General features: G+C 37.2%; 1 protein-coding gene and 1 long non-coding RNA gene across 6 annotated transcripts in view; one reads left to right on the forward strand and one right to left on the reverse strand.

Moving 5' to 3' along the window:
• Positions 1-24,481, reverse strand: part of GAB1 (GRB2 associated binding protein 1) — a 125,203-nt gene that overhangs the window by 30,856 nt on the left and 69,866 nt on the right. For 3 of the 5 annotated variants that reach the window (XM_031029851.2, XM_031029854.2, XM_031029852.2), the window contains 3 exons: positions 14,707-15,001; positions 3,945-4,170; positions 3,495-3,575 (listed from right to left, as the gene is read on the reverse strand). In XM_031029851.2, the coding sequence (XP_030885711.1) occupies positions 3,495-3,575; positions 3,945-4,170; positions 14,707-15,001 (602 nt within the window). The remainder of the gene's footprint in view (positions 1-3,494; positions 3,576-3,944; positions 4,171-14,706; positions 15,002-24,481) is intronic. The other 2 variants (XM_006734924.3, XM_006734925.3) reach the window with 1 other exon arrangement.
• On the forward strand, positions 13,601-22,603 carry LOC145720104 (uncharacterized). Its single transcript, XR_014142839.1, has 3 exons — positions 13,601-13,688; positions 21,813-21,954; positions 22,255-22,603. It is a non-coding gene; the product is annotated as an uncharacterized LOC145720104 (long non-coding RNA).

Here is a 24,481-nt window from a genome sequence, read left to right on the forward strand (position 1 = left end):
TAAGACTACATTTTAATAAATATATTTATAGCTTAGCAATCAAAATACATGGCTTTTTTTCATTTGATTTTTTGTGCGATCCACAAGATTTAAAGCATGAATGTTTCTTAGTCTTTATGATTATACACCAGACAACAAAGCCACCACCACAAAACCACCAAAAGCGTTCTCCCTAATGCCTGTCCTGTATCGGCCCACACCCCCAACTCCACCTATTAAATCCACACATAAAACCATGATCCCTGAGGCACTGGAATTAGAAAGATACAAAATTCTGAGAAAGGTAAATGATTAAGGCATAGACACAAGGAAAAGCATTTCCTCTGAAGAGCATGCAGAAACCTCGTGCCAACACTTATCAACTTGGTCCACTGCTCTTTACTTAGCCTACCTCTGGCAACTGTTGTTCTGTAAGACTAACAGTCTAATGATTACCTGGTATTGCATAAATTCAATGTGACCTACAAGGAGGTGGCAACTTGAAAGGTTTTGTGTATCTTTCTTTCTACTAATTTTCTTTAACAAACACTTAGCCAATACTGTAAAGATGATCAAAAGAAAACCCACAGAGTTGGCCAATTCCAAAAATTAATTAACCTTGAGAACTCTCATTAGAGTATATTTAATGTTTTGGGTACATTTCTAGTTTCTGCCTTTTGCGGTAACACAAAATTTGGGTAGTAGAAGCCAAAATGAAGCTAACAATACTAGCACCCTGCATGCACTTCCTTAATGGTTAACAAGATAACTACTGCGAGTGTTGTCCAAAGTCCTGTAGGAACTTGAACTTAATCTTCAGAAAAATAACTTTTGATAGTCTTTTTAAGGTCTGATCTTCCCTGATTTCTTAATAATGCCTGGCACTATGTATCCCATTTATTCATTCAAACTCTCCACCTCTGGTATCACAGAGCTCATACTGCAACATCCTCATTTCCCTTCTCCCTCACTGATTATTCCCTTCTTTCACTGACTGGTTCCTTCTTCCTGCGTCTCTACCTTGGAACAGCCAACAGAAGTCAGTCTTCTAATGCTTTACCACACACACCATTTAAAAATCCTCCTTTCTTATAACTTCACCTTCCACTGAATGTTAACAACTCTGATCTTCTCAATCCAACTCTAAGTCCCGTATTTTCAAACCATTCAAATATATTCCTACTTGGTTATCCTGGTGTTACCTTGCTTGTGTGTACCAAACCAAACTCAACTTACTTCTGATTGTCCTTTCTGACTTGCCATTAAAAGAAATGTCTTCATCCAGAATCTCGAGGCTCAAAACGCTATCAGCTTTGATTCATTCTCTTTGATCTCCACCACCGAGGCACCAAGTTCTTCTTCTAACCAAGTGACTATTCCCCTTCTCTATTCCCACTGTCACCACCTCATGTTCAGATCTGGGTCTCTGCTATGATTCACACTACTAAACCCTCCTAAGAAGTCCTAGCGGACTTCTTTCCTCCAGTCTCTCCTTTTTCCAGTGAACCCAAGGGACCATACTGCTATACTGCTGTAAGGTCAGTATTTTCAGAACATGGTTTTCATATCCCTCATCTACTTGGAGAAAATCCTTTTAAGGGTCCCAACAGGCTGTGGGAACTACAAAAAGCCCACAGACAACTCCACTTGGTACTGAGGCTACCATCGCTGGCTCCATCTGGCATGCCCTATCTTATGTCCTACTCTCCCCCAGTGGAACCTCTACTACGGGCAAGCTCTCCTCCTCATTAGCTTCCTCCCACCCCTCACTCTTACCTTGCCTTTCCTTTAAAAAATTTTTATGCAGATTGCAAAGGACAGGGTCCTTTTCTCTCACCAACCAGTGTAGTTCAAATCCTACTCCTCCTTTGAAGCATTTCACCCTCCATCTTAAAAATACTTGCACTGTCCCTTCTAAGAATTTCTAATGCACCTACACATATTCTAAAATTTGCACTTCACTGAGTTAAAAAAAGTGAGTTAAGAAAAGCTAGAAGTACAATGAGTAATAAGTTCCCTGCCCTTGACTGGCTTATAGTTTAGTGAAGAATAAATTAAAATATCAAGCTATTTCCAATTCTGTGATAAAACACAGATTAGGAGGCCCAACCAGGATGCTAAGAAAACCCAGACAGGCATTTAGTCCAGCCTGGGAGTTTGGGAGAATGTTTTCTAGACGAATACATGCCTGAGCTGAGTCCTGCAGGATGAATAAGAGTTTGCAAGGCAATTCTCCTGACTTCATCTAAAAACACTTAACGTTTTTGCATGTTCTGACTTCTTCAAAAGCTTCACTTATAAACTCTGAAGGGACTGTATCTGAGGCGGCTGTATCTTATGTAATTAGTCTGTACCTTCACAGCACCTAGCAGAAGAGTGGGCACACAGTGGGTACTTCATAAATATTTGTCAATTAACTGTCACTTCTGCAAAATATAGATACAAAATATGTCTGAGCAAGGACTCTGAGCATAATTTCTACTACAACAGGAAAGCTGTAATACCAATGAGATCAATGAAAGATACCATATAAAAAGAAAATGCACTGAAAACTGCCACTTAGCTGCTGGCTTTAAAAAAGTTGATATTGAAAAATAATTCTGAACCTCCATAAAATAAAATCTTAGTTAGTAGCACAGGTAACAAAGTTGCGAATGTGTAATTTTAAATACTCACAGCAAACAAGCAAAATCAAGTTAGAATTTGATATTAACTAGTGTTGATTTATAAAAAGATTTCTTTTTTTGCTCTTACAGGTAAAATCCCATTACAACAAATATGCGGAAACCCAACTTTGGAATGTTTGTATTCCAATACCTCAGGGAATAATTCACAGCAACTAAACTGTGGTTCTTGACAAATTCTGTATAAAAATTGAACAAGCACTCTGTATGATCTTAGCCCGGTAACAGTCACTTTCTCCATGAAAACAACAACTTTTTTGTTATAAAATAAAATAATGCTTAATATCCAATCATTCTGTTTAAAAAATATCTTTCATATCTACTATGCAATTCATTCCCACTTTTATATATTGCAAATCAAGATGTAAATATCCCCAACATCACTAGTTGCCACACTGCTGTTAATGGTAGAAACGGGCTCCCCGATCTTTATTTTCTGGCTGCAATTCTCACTGTTACCTCAGGCCTTCCAAATACTCAACAGCAAATTGACAAGAATGATCAAATTAAAATATCATATAACTCAGAAGGAAAGAAGGAGCAGGAATGGAGATGGTGGGGAAACCAAGCATTTGGGAAAGGCTTTATGATACCTTTGGGCAAGCACTGAAATCCACATGCTTCTTTCTACTTAAAAATGTATAAAGTCAGAGTAAGCTCTGCTTCACTGCTAGGTACGACGATTGGAAAGTTTTAGTTTTTAGCAATATATTTGATTTCATCAAATTTCACTAAAACCCAATTTGTATATCCCATAATATTTGCTATATTGGGATTTTACCTGAATAATTAATTTCTCACACAGATCCAAAGCAACCACAACACACTCACTGCAATGGAATCGTTTTGCTTTCAAAATCTTCTAGTAGTAGGTATTCCTCTCCTTCTTCAGAAACAAAAGATGACCCTTGGCTGGTTTACAATCACATAAGAAATGGAGCAAGATCACCATTTATAAATCAGTGAAATCTGTTAAGCAAGTAATACTGTGAGTCTGTAACAAAGACTATGAAACAGGAGACAGATTTCCAAAAGAGCCTTGTAGGTACAAGTGTTCTTTGCCTAGATAGTAGAGAACATGTTTCTCCCATAAATTTCCTGAATATCAGAAATGTTAGAGGAATATACCCTGAAATATAATAAGCCTAAAATATAAATCTATATAGTTGGGTTTCTTTTAAGCCTTCGAATCAGAATTGAAAAAGTTTAAAGGTAAGATTTCTAAATGTACACACACACACACACACACACACACACCCCCCACACAAATTTGTGGTTTACCTGGTGGGTTCAGGCTTCTTGCTTTGACAGTTGATTAGCAAGAGGTAGTCTTGAGGATCCTCCTGGATGCCAAGGGTTTCTAGGTGTGGTGGTAGGTTAATTAGCTGATATGGAGGAGGTGCAACAGCGGAGGATGAATCCACCTGGGTGGATGGTGGTGCTGTATTTACAGCTAAAGGTAAATCAACCGGCGCTTGTATGGAGCTGCCAGGTGGCTTCACAGGATCTGCAACACCAAAATGTAACTATCATCGTCTATCCCATTCTAAGAATTTTTTCTTAAATAAAGCTACTTCAAAGTTTGGAGATAAACTGTTTAAACACACAAAAGCATGATAAGCCATGACAATGTCAATTAAAACAAATACTACCTAAATAGCAAGATTTATACAGGAAACAATTGGCTCTTGTCAAAGAGATGTGAAGAGTAGGGCTCTTTCTTCCAGAGGCTTTCTAACCATAAAGCCATGGTTAACTTTGTCTTAAACAGTCTTTAGTTTTGAGGCTACTGGCAATGACGATGTTCTACAATCTTACTTAGCACAAGAGATAGATTTTTTTCCACGATAAAAAATATAGTCGGGGCACCTGGGTGGCTCAGTCAGTTAAGCGTCTCTTGGTTTCAGCTCAGGTCATTATCTCAGCGTCCTGGAATTGAGCCCTGTGTTGGGCTCTGCGCTTAGCAGGGAGTCTGCTTGAGAATTCTGTCTCTCCCTCTGCCCCTTCCCATCGCTCTCATGGGCACTCTCTCTCTAACAAATAAATAAATTTTTAAAACAAAATAAAACAAAAAACCAAAGTGTTTCCCAAGCCAAGCCAACTTTCCAAGGAGGCCCATCTTGTTATGTGGCGTCTACAGGCGCAAGCATCACCTCTTTGTCTCATCTTTATTTTGCTGTTCATTCTTTTCTTTCTACTTCCTCAGCAGACTAAGGAGAAATAGTTCTAATTGTGGGATTCATGTTCAGGGAAAGAGCTTTTTTTTAAGACATCTCCTCTTCCCTCAGCTCATAGCCTCAAGCGCCATTTACTGGATTTCCGTAATATTTTCATGCAAAAGGGGACAGCAAGTAAAGGAATAATTTATTAAGCACTTAACAATGTTCTGAAAAGACATATGAAACTACCTAAATTGTTTAGAGCGAAGTAATTTGAAAACAAGTTGAAAACCGAGAGATAAAATCCCACTGTAATCACTGACACAACGAAGTAAATTTTGAAGAGCCCGGAAGAAAAATTCTCTGTTGGTCTGGTTAGGAATACAAGACTATACATCCAGAAAAAGATAAATGCTCATATATGAATAAACAAATTTGTTTACTGTCTATGTTAGAACAGAAAAGCCTGGGTTGAAACTGAGATTTTTATAACAAAACATTCCCTAAAAGACAATAAAAAGTGGTAAAGGACTTAATATGTTCTATCAAATAAAATCAAATGCAGGTCATCTGGCCTGTTAGATTACCAGGGAGGAGCTACATGTCAGCTCTAGCTTCTCTAGGTACTACAGAGTAAGTCCATATGCTTTTGATAATGTCTTCATTTATTCAACTTTAATATTTGTATATGCACCCCAGCTAAATTTATGTAGTTTGTATTTTATGACTCTTCTTCCTAGGCAAAGAAGCTCATATCATAATTGTTAAGCTTGAATAATAACGTATTAGTATGGCTAAATATAAGTTTATCTTTATTTGTGTTTCCCCAAAACAAACAAAAAGGATCAGAACTCCTATGCGATAGTTTGCCCTACATGTTGGAGATGCTCAAAAGGGTTTCATTCACCCAGCGCAAACTCACTGAGCACTTTCTCTATGTCCTGTTGGAAGAGGCCAGGGGCACTCCCAAATCTTCAAGACCCATTCACTGAATGTGCAGTTTGGAATTTGCTCCTTAAGAAATATGTGAGTCCTACTAGATGCTAATTATGTTTAAAGACTTCTTTCAGTTGGAAAGTTTGGCCTGAGTAAATAGAAGTTGAGCTAATTTCTAACATTTTTATCAGTTATGCTGCATGCAATGTCAAGTCTTCACACAAGCTCATCTAATAAAATCTAACACTTAATGCCAGGAGTTTATTAGTTAATTCTTTCTCATTTATGAAAGGTGAGAAAAGAAAATGGTGAGAAAAGAAAAATATTTTTGGGGGGGACATTTATACGACATAATGCCATAATTTCAGTGGGAACTCATAAATATCTCATTATGTCTAACAGATGATTATAAATAGTATATATAACATACTCTATGAAATAATGTTTTACTGTTTTGAACTAATTACAAATCTAAAAGATTTATTTAAGGGGATATAAAGGCCCTAGATTAACCAGTGACTCAGTAAATCCTTGTGGCTTGTTAAACTTAATAGAACTATGAAAAATATTTAAATTTTAAAGAAAAGCTTTCGGAAAAACATACACAACATTGAGGAGAAAAAAAAAGAGCAGAGTGGTCAGAAAGCACTTATTGTATCCTACAGGCTGTATTCACAAATATATTTTACATATTTCTCCTTTTTGTACTGTAGAGGTGTGGTAAAATTGTACGATCCCATTCAATTTTTAGTTTTGGCCAAAATAAAATGAAACTCAACACTGGAAATACATCACTACATAAAACAGTATGAGAATTCTAATTTTCCAGTGTAACTCCTAAAGTAAGTTTTCCAGGTGGCTGTTTTTATAGATACACTTTTCCTTTAAATGTTTTTTTATTTTAAATTTGATAGCTATACACTAAATTAACTGAGTGAGTCATCTTAGGTAGGAAAAGAATCACCCAGCCAGGTGATCACATTTGTCTGACTTGTTTTATTAACACAATGGGACCATCTCATTTTTAAACTTCCATTTCTCCCACCTGTGAATGACTAAAGTTTTTTTTTTACCCTCTTTATAGATGAAAGATCCTCTCAATTTCTGGAAAAAAGAAAAAAAAGGGACTCAAAGGTTCCTTTTTCTTTTTTGGTCTTTGTTAGTGTTTTCTTGAAATTAAAATAGATATGTTATACAATATGCATTATTTTTAAAATGCTTTTGTTCTTCACTATTTCTGGTATCTGGAGCTCATGCCCTAGGAATACAGATGAATTTAATTGCATTTAAGATTGAGAGAGTGCTTTATCAATGAATATATTTTACAATTTATTATTCTATTTTGTGACTCATAGACATTAATGCCATTTCTACTTTCGTGCTCTTACATGTCCTTACACAGTGAAGGCAGTGGTGCGGAGCTTCATATATATTTTTTAATTTTAGTTAACATACAGTGCAATATTGGTTTCTGGAGTAGAATTCAGTGATTCATCATATCCATACAACAATAAGTGCCCTCTTTAACATCTACCACCCATCTAGCCCACCCCCAACCAACCTCCGCCCATCACCCCTCAGTTTGTTTTCTATCTTTAAGAGTCTCTTATGGTTTGTTTCCCTCTCTCCCTTTCCATATGATCATCTGTTTTGAGTGAGATCATATGGTATTTGTCTTTCTCTGCCTGACTTATTTCACTTAGTATAATACACTCTTAAGAGCTCCATCCAAAAATATATAATATCTCGATCACAATATGGGAAGGCTTACATCTACTTCTAAGAGGCAAGAACTAGAGAGAATTTCCATTATGTTCACAAGCAAGCTCACCAAAGAAAAGAGCTTCACACAGCCATGAAAAGCAAGCCCAATCATTCCAAACAACATGGCATACAAAGGACTTTAAGAGGGAAGGGATGGGGCGCCTGGGTGGCTCAGTCGTTAAGCGTCTGCCTTCGGCTCAGGTCATGACCCCAGGGTCCTGGGATCGAGTCCCACATCGGGCTCCCTGCTCGGCAGGAAGCCCGCTTCTCCCTCTCCCACTCCCCCTGCTTGTGTTCCTGCTCTCGCTATCAATCTGTCAAATAAATAAATAAAATCTTTAAAAAAAAAAAAAAGGAGGGAAGGGATGGGGCGCCTGGGTGGCTCAGGTCATGGTCCCAAGGTCCTGGGATGGAGCCCCGCTTTGGGCTCCCTGCTCGGCGGGAAGCCTGCTTCTCTCTCTCCCACTCCCCCTGTTTGTGTTCCCTCTCTCGCTGTGTCTCTCTCTGTCAAATAAGTAAATAAATAAAATCTTTAAAAATAAATAAAAAAGAGGGAAGGGAACACTGCTCTACCACTTTGGCTCAGATAATGTCCTGCCTTCAAAGTTTTAGTCTTTGGGATTATTTTACTCATACTCCTATTTCTCAGCTCTGCATATTTTAATGCAAGCATTGCAGTGTGTCTAAATATGCCTTAATATAAAATTTCTGGTCAAAGTTAACCAACTGGTGTGGAAAAAGAAACTTCTATTTCACTTTATAAAGGCATGTGATTTGCCTCATTCTACCCGAGGAGTAGTTGAGCAGCCACGTTTGTTGCTTTCTGCCTCACCTAGGTTTCTAACTTACTGCTGCTCTAAGTAATGCTGGTATCAACTTTCTGAGAACCAAATATCAGTTTAGGGTTTGCTTATGTGTGTAAAATTATTCCCTGTCTCTTAATTCAAAAGGCATAAAGAGTATAATTAGCATCCATTAAAGGCTTAATGAGTTGCTAAAGCAAATTCTTAAGTGAATTTTACTAAGAAAGCTAATAAGTACTGGTAAAGTAAGCCTTAACCAGCTTTCAGTGAAGATCCTGTGGTCCACAAGATCCCTAGTTTAATGCACAGTTTTATCCTGTTTGGAACCATAATGCCCTGGTGTTAGTGTCCCACACACGAGTTGGGGTGCCCAGATAATGCCTCTAAACATTCAAAATAATACATCTACACACACACATACATATATAAACACATACATACCAAAAGGTATAAGAGCTTAAGCCCAGGGAAGCAATTCTACTCTTTCTCCTTAGTAAGGAGAATATTTCAAAGTTAATGTGACAGGTTCTCTGATTTTATAACTACTGCCATACTCTATCTACCATATGGTAATAAAACTGAGGTGTTGCTCATATCCTTGTCAGGAGACCAGATGAGATCCTTGTCTCTCGAGATGGGCTACATTTGCTGATAGGATATTTTTGGGTTTCTACTACAAAAATTTTACCTTTACGTTCATAATTAAAGGTAAATAGGTCAGGGTTATTCTGTTTCTATTGATTACTAATTTACCTGGTCTGTTGTAGAATTTCTTTTTTGTCAGGAGAAGCATTTTGATTGGATGTATGTCTAATTAACTCAGCAAATAAGACTCTACCCACAAAGAGTATCATTATCATTGAGGCTCAAGTAACCATCTTCTCATTTCTGAACACACCACTTTTCATAGAAGAACATTTTGTTAAGGTAAATCTAACAAATGGATACAAACAAGAAAGAGCAGTAGTTGCAATTTTCAGTGAAGCAACCTGCAATTTCTTCAATTTATTTAATCAGAAATTGAAGATCTTTAATCACAGCCCAATCTATTTAATGTGTTCCAAATAGAAAATTTTTTTATCTTATTTGTCATGATTATCTCCTTAACAGGTCGTACAAATATTCTTGGGAGACTTTAAAAATAAACCTTTAGGAAATGCTGAAAATGCCTTAATTCTTATCCAGAAGTGTCATGGCATCAGAATCACTTTTTCAGAGTTCTAGGTGCCTGAGCCCCATCTCAGGAGACTTGATGAATCAATATCTCAATACCTTGAAAATGTGTAAGAAAACAAAACAAAAACCGTATAAATGCTCTGGTTGAACTGGTCCTCAGGAAAATGCAAATTAAAACCACAATGAGACGCCACTACACATTCACTAGAATGGCTAAAATTAATGACTGACAATACCAAATGAAGTGAGAATGTAGTGTACCTGGAAGTCTCCTACATGGCTGGTAGGAAAACAAATGGTACATAACCTATGATGTAGGGATTCCACCCATGGGTACACACCCACAAGAACTAAGTGTTCATGTCCATCAAAAGATACATATATAGCACAGCTCACAGTAGCTTTATTTGCATTAAAAACTAGAAACAACCCAAATGCCCATCAACATTCAAAGAGATCCGTAATTTGGGATCTATTCACACAATGGAATGCTACAGAAGATGAAGAACTCCCACTACATGCTACATGGATGAATCTCACAGACTTCTATTGGAAAAAAGAAGCCAGATTCAGTGGTTTTATTTATATGAAGTTCATGTATAGGCAAAACTAATCTCTGGTTATAGAAGCAAAATCATAGTTACGTTTGGGCTTTTTTTCTGGGTTTTTACTGGGAAAAAGAATGAAAAAGCCTTCTAGGGGGCTGGAAATGTTCCACTTCTTGATCTGAGCAGCAGGTACACAGACTTCTGTTTCCATATGTAGATAGAGATGGATATATAAAACTATACTGAACTGTATACTTAAGATCTGAACCTTCCATAGTAGTAAGTTATACCTGAATAAAAAAGTAAATAAAAAGAAATTTAAAAGTTCTCTAGTTAAGAAGCACCGCTTTACAGGAAAGGGAAGATATGCACATTCTTACATTAGCTTACCTACTTTTCTGAAGGGAAGGATATCAAATAGAGAAGCACTATTTTTTTTTAAGCTACTATTACCTGGGCATTCTGAGAAAAGCAACTCAACTGACTGATAAAGGCAACTTTCTAATCTTGCACCCTGAAATTAGAACAGGAGCCTTTGCGCCAAGTTAGTTAGCTGTTTAGAGCCTTCAGGCTGTGTTTCCTGGCACTTGTTTAGCAGATTTAACAGCTTCCACCTCGGTGTAGAAACAAAAATAAATCTGCACATTTCCAAGAAAAACAAAAGAAATTAGTTTCTACCCTCAAATCTGCTAAATAAAAGCATTCATAGGAACCGCACATAGTTCAATGAGCTAGAATTTAAAAACAGATTCAGCTTGCCAGCATTCTGAGTATTCAATAATAGCAGTGGTCACCTGGGGCAGCGGAAATAACATGGTAACGATATTTTGGGAGGTTCCTGGAATCAAAACACAGGTCAGATTTTTCCCCTTTCCTTTTGTTTTCAGCAAAAACTAGTTATTCTCCTAGGGACTGTGGATAGTTATTTTCTCAGACTGTACTATCCAAGCATAGGATATTTCTTCCCACATCTAGCCTGACACGAGTAGAGTGAAAAATGGTTTCGTGTCATTAGTTTTAAGCCAAGAGTGAGAGCATACTCAACTCTGAAATGGGAACAGCACAGGGCTCCGGGGACAGATCTAGGTAAAAACAAAACATCTATTATTTAGTGATTGGTGGGAAGATCTATTTGGAAGCAAGAGAATATAAAGCAGGTGGTAAAGTAAATGGAAGAACTCAGACATTTTGATATTTATCTTGTCATATTAAACTGTACAAACATGATCACAAAGGATAATAGCAGTTCTCTGCAGTTCAGAATTTGGTACAAATCTTTAAATGTGTGGATTTTTTTTAAAAGGCATCTAGCAAAGTCAGCTACTACAAATGAATAGAGAAAATACAGTGGTTAACTTTAAAGCCTTTTTGCAGTTTTGCTACTATGCATGAAAAATCAAAGTTATAGAGTAAAATATTTTTGTGGCCCCTTGATACTACACAATGAAGGACTGTTCATCTTTCACTGATTTAGGACTTACTGATTTATTTACAACTTTATGATTTATGAGAAGCTCAAGTCTTCAACATCAGAGTAAGACATTTCTGATTGTAGCTATTGGGGAGAAGGCCAGGATGAACTTGTAAAAAATCTATATTGTAGAATTTAAAAAACAAATGCAGTTGTGTTTAGATATAGCTCGTAAACTACATTTAGAAAGCACTGGCTAACTGAAGTCCTAGTGGCTTGTTTTAATGAAGCGATAAAAAATGAGTTATGATTAGCACAGCTGTTGTTGGTAACCAACTCATTACATATATCAAATTTGACTAATAATACTATTAGTTTTCTTACAACCTCTCCCTTTATTGATATTGTGAAGATAGAACATTCACAAGTTGAGAGTTTCATTCAAGGCAAATATACTTTATCTGTTTTAAAAGGATTTGGGAGTTTGTCCTCCTCCCTATATTACTAAGTTTATAAAGTGAAAAATAGACATTGTGACTGATTCTGACCACCAGTATCAATGAAAATGTTCCACTAAGTACAAAATAAACTTCTTAGTACATTATCAGCTGCAGTCACAGAACCATTTAAAACTACCTAGACTTTTCCTCACCTTCTTAAATTAGCTGCTATCTGTGTTATTTCTTCTTTACCAGGACACTTATTCCTAGAGTATTTGCCTGTGTCTATTAGACTGACTATAAGCTCTATGAGGGCAAGAACTGTATTAACATAGTCTTACAGTATCATACTTTAATATATGCACATAATCATACTTTAATGCATTGTAAAGTATGATTATACACCATATATATACACATATATATGTATATATATACATACATATATGGGTGTGTGTATATGTATATACACACACATACACACACGTATATTATGTATCTTGTGCTCACCAACTGTAATGAATTATTATGGGTATGACTCCTTCCCCACTAGATGCTCACTCAGTTCCATGTCTATAATGTTTGGCATCGGTCTCCCTGTCACCTAATAATACGTAGGTTAAACGAATGTCCAAAGTTTAGTTGAGTGTTGGCAAATTCAATAATTTGGTAAATTAATGAATCAATTTTCTAAAGCAAACAAAACTTTCCTTCTTTCCAGAGATGACTGGGTGTTCATCAAACTCTCAGATGATGAGAGTCATCTTAAGGTGGACAAATGGACCAGACTTTATGCCTTGAAACTTGCAAAGTTAATCTCAGATACTTGTGCATTCGAAATTCTTATTGGGGGGGGGTCCTCAACTCTACCCACCCCTGAATGGGCTTCCAAAAATTATACCATTCCTTGACTGAAGAATGTATCTCCTCTAGGAGGGTATCTCATTTCCTTTGTTAATTATATTTAGGAGAATTATATAGAAAACAAAGAGAGATGGAAGAACACCTACTACTCAGTCTTTCAGATCAACAGAATCGATACAGGCAACCGATGAGGACAGAAGTCTACTTTTTATGTCACTAAAAACAAATTCTAAACTGAAACGGTAGCAGGCAAAAGAACATCATCAACCCAAAGAGTATACAATGACTTAAATTATTTTAACTGAAAATCCATTACATCATGAGCCTAATGTAGTATTTTAATCCAAAAATTATCATTACTGAGTGGTCGTTAAGTAACCACTAGAGACCTATCTCATTTGTGACTTTAACTTTAAAATCCTCCACTGTACTCAAATATAGACTATATATGCAAGAAGAAAAGAAAGGAGTTTAACTGGAGTTAGAAGTAATACCCCCACAACCACTTAAAATGTGAACATATTTAGTACTTGACAAAAACCACCAAAGCCTTAATTCCACATGTGAAACAATTTCTTGAGGCTTTTAATCACTAGAGTTCTGTTGAAAAGCTCTAGCTCATTAGCCACCTCCTGTCTAAACTGGATGCCTCCTTTCCTGTCTCAGTGCTGCCCCTCAGGATTGTGGATTCCCTCGCCAAGGGGTTTCCCCGCCCCGCTGGGCCAATCCCAGTCCTGGAAGGCTTCTTCTTGTGGGCCGCTGACTGGCCAGAAAGGAAGCAGCAGGCTGACCTGAGCTAATTAGAGATGATTGCTCTTTCACTTCAATCCAAAACTTGATGTTGACTGTTGATGCAATTTTTCCAGCCCTCACCAAACCTCCGGCACTCCTAAATATAGATATTTGGAAATGCACACCGTAAACGTGAGTATAACCATGAAGACGGTAAGGTACAAAGACCTCAGACCGCCTTTATTTCTGATTTTCGGCTTTACGAACCTAAATGTGTGTTGGAGTCCCCTAGATAGGTGTTTGTTATAAATGGAAGAGAAGTAGAGAAGTGGACAGGGACTAAGTGGTCAGGAAAGCTATATAAAAGCACCTGAAGAGGAATTCCACCTGTAAAATTCTTCATGAGACCTCTACCCACTCAGCTCTTCCCAGGACAGGCACTCCAAATCTCAGCTCCTCAAGCAACTCTCCCCCTGCCTTTATCATTCACAGCCCCCTGCTCCAGTCACGTGGAATGCTGTTCCACCTCCAGGTCATTTCTCTCCCTTGCCCCTAAGTCTAGAGGGTTTTGTATCCCTTTTTTTCACTTATGTAGAAATACTACTTCCTTCAAAAGCCTAGAGTTTACCTGAGAAGCTTTTTTTCACTACGCTTATCCAAACCTTGAGCCTCCTCTCCCTCCTTGCTCTTTTTAGGACCTCTGTGTTAAGCAAACTCATTTGTTACTTGTTCATCATGTTTTGTGACTGATTGTCATTTGCTTTTCATAGGTATTGATAATCGTCTTGGCTATTTCCTAACTTCATAATCCAATAGAGTTTTTAAGATAACATCTAAAGAATTGAGTCACATGAAAATGATGCTTTTAATAGGTGAAAAAGTCAAATATCAGCAGTGCTATAAGGTTCAATTTGATATATACAGACGCAAGAAATGCTCTTAAATAAGTATGTCTTCTTGTCACCTTTTTTCAAGACATTTATTTAGACACGGTCCCACAATGGCTAAGTCTCCCCTAAAACCTAGAAAAAATTTCTCCCCAAAATGATTAAAGACTTTAGTGCTTTTTTTCCAAATGTTGTTTGTTAGCTATTATAAAAAGGTAAACAATATTATATTGTGTAATTGAAATAATAAAGAATTTTATAACAGTTCTAAAAATGCAGTAATAAAGGAGAACTCAGGTGGAATAATAAAATCTTGAGCTTACCTTCTTCTGTAGGATTAAACCCACAGATGTCACAAATACAACGAACCCACTTATTCATCTCTTCCTCACTGTCTGCTACCAAGTAGAATATTCGGTCAATGGTGTTGATATCAAAAATGTAGCTGTTTTCAAACTCTTTTTTGTTAAACGTCAATCCAGCATCAACTTGCTGACATAAGTTTAAATCAATAATACGGATAGGCTTCTTGGCATGATCATTTTTGTAATATTCCAAGACATCTGGATCTCCAGTTAAGCGACCACTGCGTAACACAAACCATCTCCTCTTCCATGCCTGGGAACAAAACAAAAATATCCATCTAGTATTAATTTGACAGAAATTTTTCAAGAAAGTGCACACTTATCAAACCAATTTTACAAATGTAATGTCTAGAGAAAGTCACATACATGTTTTGTTTCCACAGAATAATCTACCGCTCCAGCAAAATTTACTGATGCCTCAATTAACTTAATAATATGTCTATATATACATATTTATTATGTTCTATTAGACCTTCTAATAGGAGACTAGAAGATACTGATTGTTATCAGAAGATATTACACTGATATGTAATATCAAGACAACAAGGAAGACGTAGTTTTTACTAAATATAAAAAAGCAATGGTTTCAACAAATGGAACCAGGAAAACTGGGTATCCACATGCAAAAGAATGGATTTGGGACTCTTTACATCATACAGAAATTAACTCAAAATGCATCAAAGACCTAAACGTAGGAGCTAAGACTATAAAACTCTTAAGAGAAAACAGGGAAAAGCTTCATAACATCAGATTTGGCAATGATCTACTGGATATGACACTAAGGGTGCAGAAGAAACACACAAAAATATAGGTATACATCAAAATTTAAAATTTACACACTGAAAGACTCGATCAATAGAGTGAAAAGCCAACTCATAGAATAAAATATCTGCAAATAATTTATCTGATAAAAGATTAACGTCTAGAATATATAAAGAATCCTACAACTCGATAACAACAAAAATAACCCAATTTAAAAATGGGCAAAGGACTTGAACAGATTCTCCAAAGATATGTAAATGACCAGTAAGCACATGAAAAGATGCTCAACATCATTATCATTTAGAGAAATGGAAATCAAACCCACAATGAGACACAACTTCATACACATTAGAATGTCTGTTATCAAAAAAGCAGAAAATAACAAGTGTTGGCCACGATGGCAGAAATTGGAACCATTGTGCATTGCTGATGGGAATGCAAAATGATGTAACTGGTATGGAAAACGGTATGGCAGTTCCTCCAAAGATTTCAGTTGTGAATAAATATCCAAGAGAATTGAAAGCCAGGTCTCAAACAGGTATTTGTACACCCATGTTTATAGTAGCATTATCCACAGCAGTCGAAAGGTAGAAGCAGCCCAAGTGTCCACTGCTGAATGAAGAAATGAATAAAATGTGGTATACACAACACACATAATGGGATATTATTTAGTCTTAAAAGGGAATAAAAATCTGACACATGCCATAACATGGATGAATCTTGAGACGTGATGCTAAGTGAAAAAAGCCAGTCACTAAAGGACAAAAAACTGTATAACTCCACTTATATAAGGTACCTACTGGTAATCAAATTCATAGAGACAAAACGCAGAATGGTAGTTGCCAGTGGCTGGAAGGCAGGGATAAGGAGTTAGTGTTTAGTGGGTACAGTTTTAGGAAGATGGACAGTTCTGGAGATGGACAGTGGTGATGGCTGCAAAACAAAGTGAATGTACTTCATGCCACTGAAACTGTACACTTGAAAATGGTTAAAATGGTAAATTTTATGTTAGGTATATCTTACCGCATTAAAAAAAAGCAATGTTTTTTCATGCCTTAATATCATGCCATAAAGAATACATAAAGATGCTTCAAAAGACTCCTTTGTATTTTAAGCTATAGATTTCTCTCTCTCTTTTGTGTGTGTGTGTGTGTGGGGGGTTGCAAGGAGTTGGGGGGGGAAGGGTTCAGAAGCTTTCCCGATTTCTCACTTGAAAAGCAAGCAAAGAGGGGCGCCTGGGTAGCTCAGTCATTAAGCATTTGCCTTCGGCTCAGGTTATGATCCCAGGGTCCTGGGATCGAGTCCCGCATCGGGCTCCCTGCTCGGCGGAGAGCCTGCTTCTCCCTCTACCACTCCCCCTGCTTGTGTTCCCTCTCTCGCTCTCTCTGTCAAATAAATAAATAAAATCTTTAAAAAAAAAAAGAAAAGAAAAGCAAGCAAAGAAATGGACTGTGTCTTTCTTCTGGTCAGTCTATTGTTCAAAGACCACAGGGGTAAGATCTGTATTCTTTGACTATAGGTTGCAATCTTCCTTCTCCTTTCCCTTTCTCCTTCTCTTCCCAACAAACATATATTGGCAATCTGGATATGTACTCACAGAATGTATTCTCTCCACAAGCTTTGGTAAATTTTGAATATGATGCTATGCCTGAAGAAACCTTAAATTCTTGTACTATTACTCTCCCTGAAATCTACACTGGTTAAATAATAAAAGCAGAACCAAATGACTGAAACAGTCAGCTTCAGCTGTCTTTAAAACCAACAACTCTGCCCAGAAACAATACAAAATCTTACTCCTCTCTGAAGGTCTTCCTCTTTACTAACCTGGACAACTGCACCCATAACTGAATTAACTTGGGTGATAACTTTAGGTTTAATATTTAATAGATTCTTTAAATTGTATCCATTCAAGGAAATATAGATACACTAAAAGGTAAATCAACGAGTTAACCAGTCAGTAAATTATTGATTATATTGTAAACACCTGTAGGAAGAAATACAAGTAGGTAATTCATGATGCTACTCTCAAGGAGTTGACTAATAATGAAGAAAACATTTACCATACATGAAAATATTTGAGAATATAGCAAACCCGGCAAAGTATCTGCAGAACTATCGCTTAATGGAGAAACATTCCTTCCTGGAAAACCTGGGTGCAATCCTCTTCAACAATATTGGTAGAAATATCACAAAGGCCTAAAAATATTATGTAGTTCTTTAATGTCATCAAGGTTTTAAATTAACATCCCAGTCTGACTACAGCTCCAAGTAAAGAGTAAATAATTAGTGGTGTCCAGAAGGAGAAGGCAGTGGGGAGTTCTTACACATGCATTAGAGAACACTGAAAAATCATGATGTGTTAATTCACATAAATTCAGCACTGGTTTCTGGATTACAAAAATCCATTTAGTTACCACATAAGACATCTATTTACTTCAAAATAAATAAATAACATCTCTTAGTAAAGTTATGCTTCTATGGATACCTCCCTATCAAGCAGGAAGCTTGCAAAAGTAATAGAGAAGTAAGGAGAAAAGAAAATACAGTATTATATCATTTATCTAGGGCCATCGAGGAATCCTATCTTTTAGTAAGTGATTTCTCCAGATAGTGAAGGTTCTGTCTTTAAATACAGAAATGACTTTTTAAAACTTTAATGTCTTGTATGGAAATCTTTCTAAAATGCCTTACTACATAATTCATTGAACATAATTCATCCAGTCCCCAGTGACTCACTTAGTATTACAGGCATCAATCTCTATTCTGCACTTTTAGGGAAGCTCTCAAAGGCTACTGAACTGTATGGAGGATCATTTGCCCCTATGCTAAACAGTACCATACTGCTGTGCTCCTATAGTTCATCTATAATCTTCTTAGTACAGTTAGGCTTATCAATTGTCACTTCTCTCTTCTAATAATACAGTTAATAGGATGCCAAACTGTTTCCTGCCGCAGAGACTTTACACATGCCATTTCCTGAGTCTAGTATGTTCTTTCCTTGTCTTCGGCAGGCTGACTCTGACCTTCTAGGCCTTCGCTTCCCAGTGGCCCCTAATGTAAAGTAGGGCACAATTTCAGGATCTTATTGCCTATGTAATACACTTTATTACCTATGTAGTGATTATTGTCATTTTGAAATTTAAATTTTCTTTGTATTTATTTAACACCTAACTCCCTCAGCAGACTGTAAAGTCCATGAAGACAGTGACAATTTGTCATTACATACTCAATGCATAGCACAGCGTCTGGTACCTAGAAATATTTGTACAATAAAGAGAATTCCCCGAAGACTCTACAGTTGTAAAATTTTGAGAATATTAGATTAGATAGATGGGCCACGTTGAATAGAAAGGCGTGCTTTCAAAAACTCTTCCACTTGAGAAAAAGAGCTCCAATACTGAACATATGCATAATAAAATAAACATAACTAAGACAGCTTTACCAAAACACATGCACAAAACACCTTGGGAAAAAGAAAAGAAGGAAGGTGTCCTTCTGCTACGGCTTATGTGTCACTCTTTGCCTTCCAGTTAACTGTGGCCCCCTTGCCATTTCTTTGCTTCTCTGATGAAATGATATTGTTCAAACTTAAAAGGCTCTTGGAAACTAAAATAAATAGCCAAGAAATGAGTAGCAATCAATCAGGGTGCAGTAGATAGGTTGCACTAGCGATTACAGAGGATAAGAGAGGAACCCTTACAGCAGGAAATTACAACATTAAAACACAGACTTTAGCCAACAGCACCTGCCACTTATTTATTTTTAACATGGTCCAAATGTGAATGTTTGTCTCAGTCACAAAATGAGTCACTCTCATCGAATCTGGCACAGATTAAACTGGAAAACAAAAGCAATTACATAAACTACACACTTTAATAAGGCAGATACAAAGGTTCTCTGGATTATGGTACAAAGCACAATTTAGCCACAGAATAAAGCTTGATGCTCGACAAGAGAACTGACATCAGCACCCCTGCTAATCACAGCACAAAAGCTTCTCTATGTTTTGTCAGAGCGCAAAATGGGCCCACATAAATCAGTCTTTGTTATCTGAAAATATCTGGGATTCTTAAAGTTTGCCCTATTTTTATCCTTGCTGCCTTGGTAGCCCCAGAGAAAGCTGGACATTGCCTCACCAATCCTGCAGCAGTAACAGACAAAAAAGGACAAGTTTTCTAGAAACCTTCAAAACCAAATACTCAAAGCAATTTTACACAAAATTCATGTGAAAAATCATTTTCACTACTGGACTTCCATTACAAGCAGGTTTGCTTGAGAGGAACTACGCAAATTTACTTTGTTGTCTTTTTTATATGCAATACTCATTTCAATTTTAAGTTGAACAAATGATGCAGTAATAAGACTTCATCATTAGGTCTGCATTTTGAAGTAGCTTAAAAGCACCCTCCTCTAGTCCCAGTGTCTTGTCTCAGGGTTTTAAGAGTAACTTTGGCTACTACATTAACATCCAAAGAGAAGAGCCTACACAGTCCATGGATCCCAATGGAATATATTTAGATGAGATGCCAAACTAAATATCCATAATGCTTGGAGTATTTGTACGGCCATTTACCCATTCCCTGTATCCAGTGACTGCCTGCAGGATAGAGCCCAAATCTGGCAGGCAGGGCACACAGGGCCCTCCAAGCCTCTCCTTTCTCTCCAGCCTCACTTCTTGCCTCTCTGCCTTCCAACCACATCAGAAGTGATTGCAGTCCCCCTAACACTCTGATTCTCCCCTGCCTCTGGCCTGACACATGCTGCCCTATGACACAAAATCTACCCCCCTAGACTCAGCTCAGACCCCTTCAGGGCACCATCCCTGAATGGGCCCCTGCACGCTCCCCATTTCCACCCTGATGCTAGTTATGATGTTTGACATTTCTACAAGTAAGTTTCTTGAGAGCTGGAACCGTATTTTTTCACCTTCATCTTTCTTTTCCCACTGCCCAGCCCTAAGGAGGTGCTCAGTCTACATCTGCTGAATATGCCAGTCAAAGGAGGCAAGGATAAAAACAGGGAAGCTCTCACATTATCTTATGCATTATGGGGATAATGATATAACTGCATTCTGCCCCACCCATTTGTAAATGGGGAACTCAGGCAAGATAGAGGTGTATAAGCCATAAACTAATTTGTTTTAAAAATTCTACAGATATGGGAGGTATTTTTAAACTTCATTTTAAAGGAATTGTTCTTTTAAATACTTTCTGTACTTAAGCAAATTACGTAAGTTAAACTGAAAACAGTCTTGTCCCATTGAAGCGAGGTCTTAAGATAGGTTTATCATACACCCTACTGAGTATGGGTATGTACACACTGGCTAGAGACTACAGCTGGAGCTCCATTATCTGGTGGGAAGAAAAAAAATCTCAATCCAGATGAGCCTCAAACCATTACCTGCAAGAATATTAATAAACTCACAAAATATGCCTAATTGGCCTAAAATGGCAAATGGGCTCTGTTTTAAAGAAAAACACTGTAACTGCTGTGCTGCCGTTTTCTGACTTCTCTGTGTATCACCGATAGAGAACATGCCCGCCGTAATGCTCGCCAAGACTCCTTAATCCCTTTCCTGAATCCTTTACTGGAAGAATTGATTACTAAAGAAATAACCAATATATGGGTGGGCTTAAAAAAAAGAGGTCAAGGTGGTCCAGTGATTCTCAACTCTAACAGCTCATAAGAAATATCTGGAGAATTTTACTTAAAAAAAAAAAAACAACCCTGATGCCTGGGGCCCCATCTCTGATAGACAGTCGGCCTGGGGCATTAGCCCTAGCACGGGCATAGGTAGTTTTAAATGCTCAACAGATGATTCTAACGTACCGCCTAGGCTGAGAACCACTGGCCCAATCAACAGGCAGAATTAGGTTGCTCAATGAAACAGAATTTCAGAAACAATCAGAGATCCTTTTAAGCTTGTATCTATCTAATTCCTCATGCCTTCTACTGTTGCCAGTGAGGTTAAATGTATCTCCCTCCTTGTTTTTGTTCACAATATTTATCCCACCGGCAAATGTTTGAACTCCTCTCTACTACTGGAAACCTAATCCTTAGTTCTTTAAGATTCTGTCCAAACCTTCCCCTTTCCTCTCCACACCTTCCGTCTGGACTCTTGGCAACACAGCAGTTACTGCTCTGAAATGTCTCTTGCATCGCTATGGGACAGTGTGGAACCATCTGTTATTTTACTACATACATTTCCAAATGTTCCCAATGCTTATAATTATTTCCCCAACTAGACATCAAGTTCCTTGAAAGCCAAGACCATTCCTTTAATTTTTCTGTATCTGCAACAGCACTTTACACGTTGTGAAGCCCTCAAAGCCTTGATGGGATGCTTTTGAAGTTTTCCATTCACCAGAAGGACTGCAGAGAGTCAGTGAACTGAGTGGAGAAGATCTCGGGGAAAGAAAAAAGGAGTCCAAAGTTGTTACGAGGGTGAAGTTCAAACTCCTTTCATAGAATGGCATACAGGGTTCTCTTAAATCATACTTACCTGCCGCTCACCTCTCTGACCTTTCACCTCCACAGACGACTGCACCAAACACCCACGCTCTGTTGTTTTGAGTCTAACACACCCTATCTCTCTCGCCCAATGAGCTCCTACTCATTCCTCAAGGCCTCTTCTCTGAAGCTTTCCTCAACTCCCCCCTAGTTAAGGGACCTCCCAGCTACATTCCTTTGAACTCTCAGCACATGGGTCCCAAGCAGCCCATTAACAAGCTCATTCTCTTACAGCACTTCCGAAAGAACTCTGATGACTGCATTTGGTCCCTCATCGTTGTCGAACCCTAACAAAGTTTGCCTTGACCGGATAAACTAAAGAACAGCACTCTCTACATTCTTGAGCCAACTGCCCAAGAAACATCACCGCTGTAATTTTACTAACCCTCTATCATCCTTGCAAACTGGGAAAGAAAGGACAGTGAAACTTTCTTATTTGAAATCTCTTAAAAGGCTACTGATGGTTAAGGAAAAAAGATCGTTACCATGAATTCTTTGGTAGAATTCAAAATTTATGTATGATCGCCGAAATCTGTAAAATGTTACGAAGATATGTGTTTCATAAGATGAAAATGCCATTTTTAATAAGACAGTTTTTTTAAAAAACGGTTTTATTTATTTATTTGAGAGAGAGAGCAAGTGAGCATGAGTGGGGCGGGGGGGGGGGGGCAGAGGGAGAAGCAGGCGCCCCGCTGAGCAAGGAGCCCGCGGACTCGATCCCGGGACACTGTGATCATGACCTGAGCCAAAGGCAGATGCTTAACTGAATAAGCCACCCAGGGGTCTAGTAAGACAGGTTTTAATCTAAATTTCTTCACCAGGGTAATGGTTAAGTTAAATAAATGATAAAACACCTATACAGTAACAAATCGATGTAAAACACTTAAAACATAGATCTATATATGAAAAAATGCCCATAATGTCAAATGAAAAGAAAGAGCAACTTGCAGAATTATACATACAGTACAATTCCCATTTGCCTGAAATGAATGTGTGTTTGTACACACAAACTACGTTTAGATAACATGTCTGGAAGGAGACACATTGGAATCCTTCACTGTGGTAATTCCAGAAATAGGGATGGGAAGGTCAGACAAGTTTCCTAATTTTATTTTATATACTTCTGTATAGTCTGATTTTTTTCAAGGAGCTTCCATTTATTACTTCTATAATTAAAAAAATATATAACATGCTTAAAAAGCTTATGACTAAAAATGCTCTAAAAAAGAAAGTCTATTAATATTTAAAAATTTAGGAACGATGTACACGAAACAAAAAAGTTTATGTATGTATGGAAATGTATACTCTTCTTCTTACTCTGAAATTAGTGAATGAATTTAGTCTTTCTTTTAAATATAGAATTCCAGGATACATCTGGAAGGAGTCTTAGTCAGGAAATAGCTTAGACAAAGTAGAACTACTTTGTTTTAAAGACTGGAATTTAGGGGGTTAAAAAAAAAAGGCAAGTTGGGAGCGCTTAAAAGACTTCCCATAAAATTTGGTGGCTATAATATTCATATTATTTTAATTTTCTTTAAAAACCATGTCAGTAAATGGTAATATACTAAATATCTAAATATTAAATATCTAAATAAACACTTTGGGAATTACTTTACCTATTAAAAAGTATTAAATTTCCATAATAATACAACCAGGGTAAATAAAATAAAGAAAAACAAATTAGCCATGAAACGGGGACAAAAGAAAACCATTTGCTTTAAAAGACTTGAGTTGTTTTCCAGGAAGCACCATCTTTTCTCATAGAGCAAAATAAGGAAAAAACAGGCTCGGTGGAAGTTTCCACTCCACTGGCTCTATCATTATGATCATCTGTTCCAAACACACACAAGCCTAAAATTTCCTGTTTTCAAACTATTGTCACCATTTTCTAGCCTGGTGCTATCTGTGCTAACTTTAGCTTAGTAATATAAACAAAAGAATACACCAAAAATAATGTAGAACAATGCCTAGATGTAGGCTAACAACTGTTCCACAAACCTTTTAATAGTTTACATATATTGCCTGGACAAAAACAAATTAGCTGGACCTGAAACAACTTCCTAATAGCAAAATTAACCAAAAAAAAAAAAAAATCAAATTTAACTCAGAAGTAAATACCTGAAGGAAAAAAAAAATCAGGGAATTTTAACTTATTAACTAAAAGTTCATATAATTTACTTGTTGAAATCATTGTTAAACGGATGCCTACCTCAAAGCCGTGGCGTAAGTCCTACATAAAACAAACGAAAGAAGTAACAGCAGAAACTTCTGAGTATTTAATGTACACAAAGCAGTTGTGTTACACCTTTTCTGGGTCATAGACCACTTTGAGAATCTGATAAAAGCAATGTAACTTTTTCTTAGAAAAAGGCACATAAATTACATTGTACACAGTTTCAGGGGTTCACAGGACCCCTGGGGCACATGTTAAGAAGGCCTGAAATAGAACAACACTTCAACA

This window comes from Leptonychotes weddellii, chromosome 2 (genome assembly GCF_054177405.1).
Source record: "Leptonychotes weddellii isolate Sample4059 chromosome 2, ASM5417740v2, whole genome shotgun sequence".
Taxonomy (NCBI): Eukaryota; Metazoa; Chordata; class Mammalia; order Carnivora; family Phocidae; genus Leptonychotes; species Leptonychotes weddellii.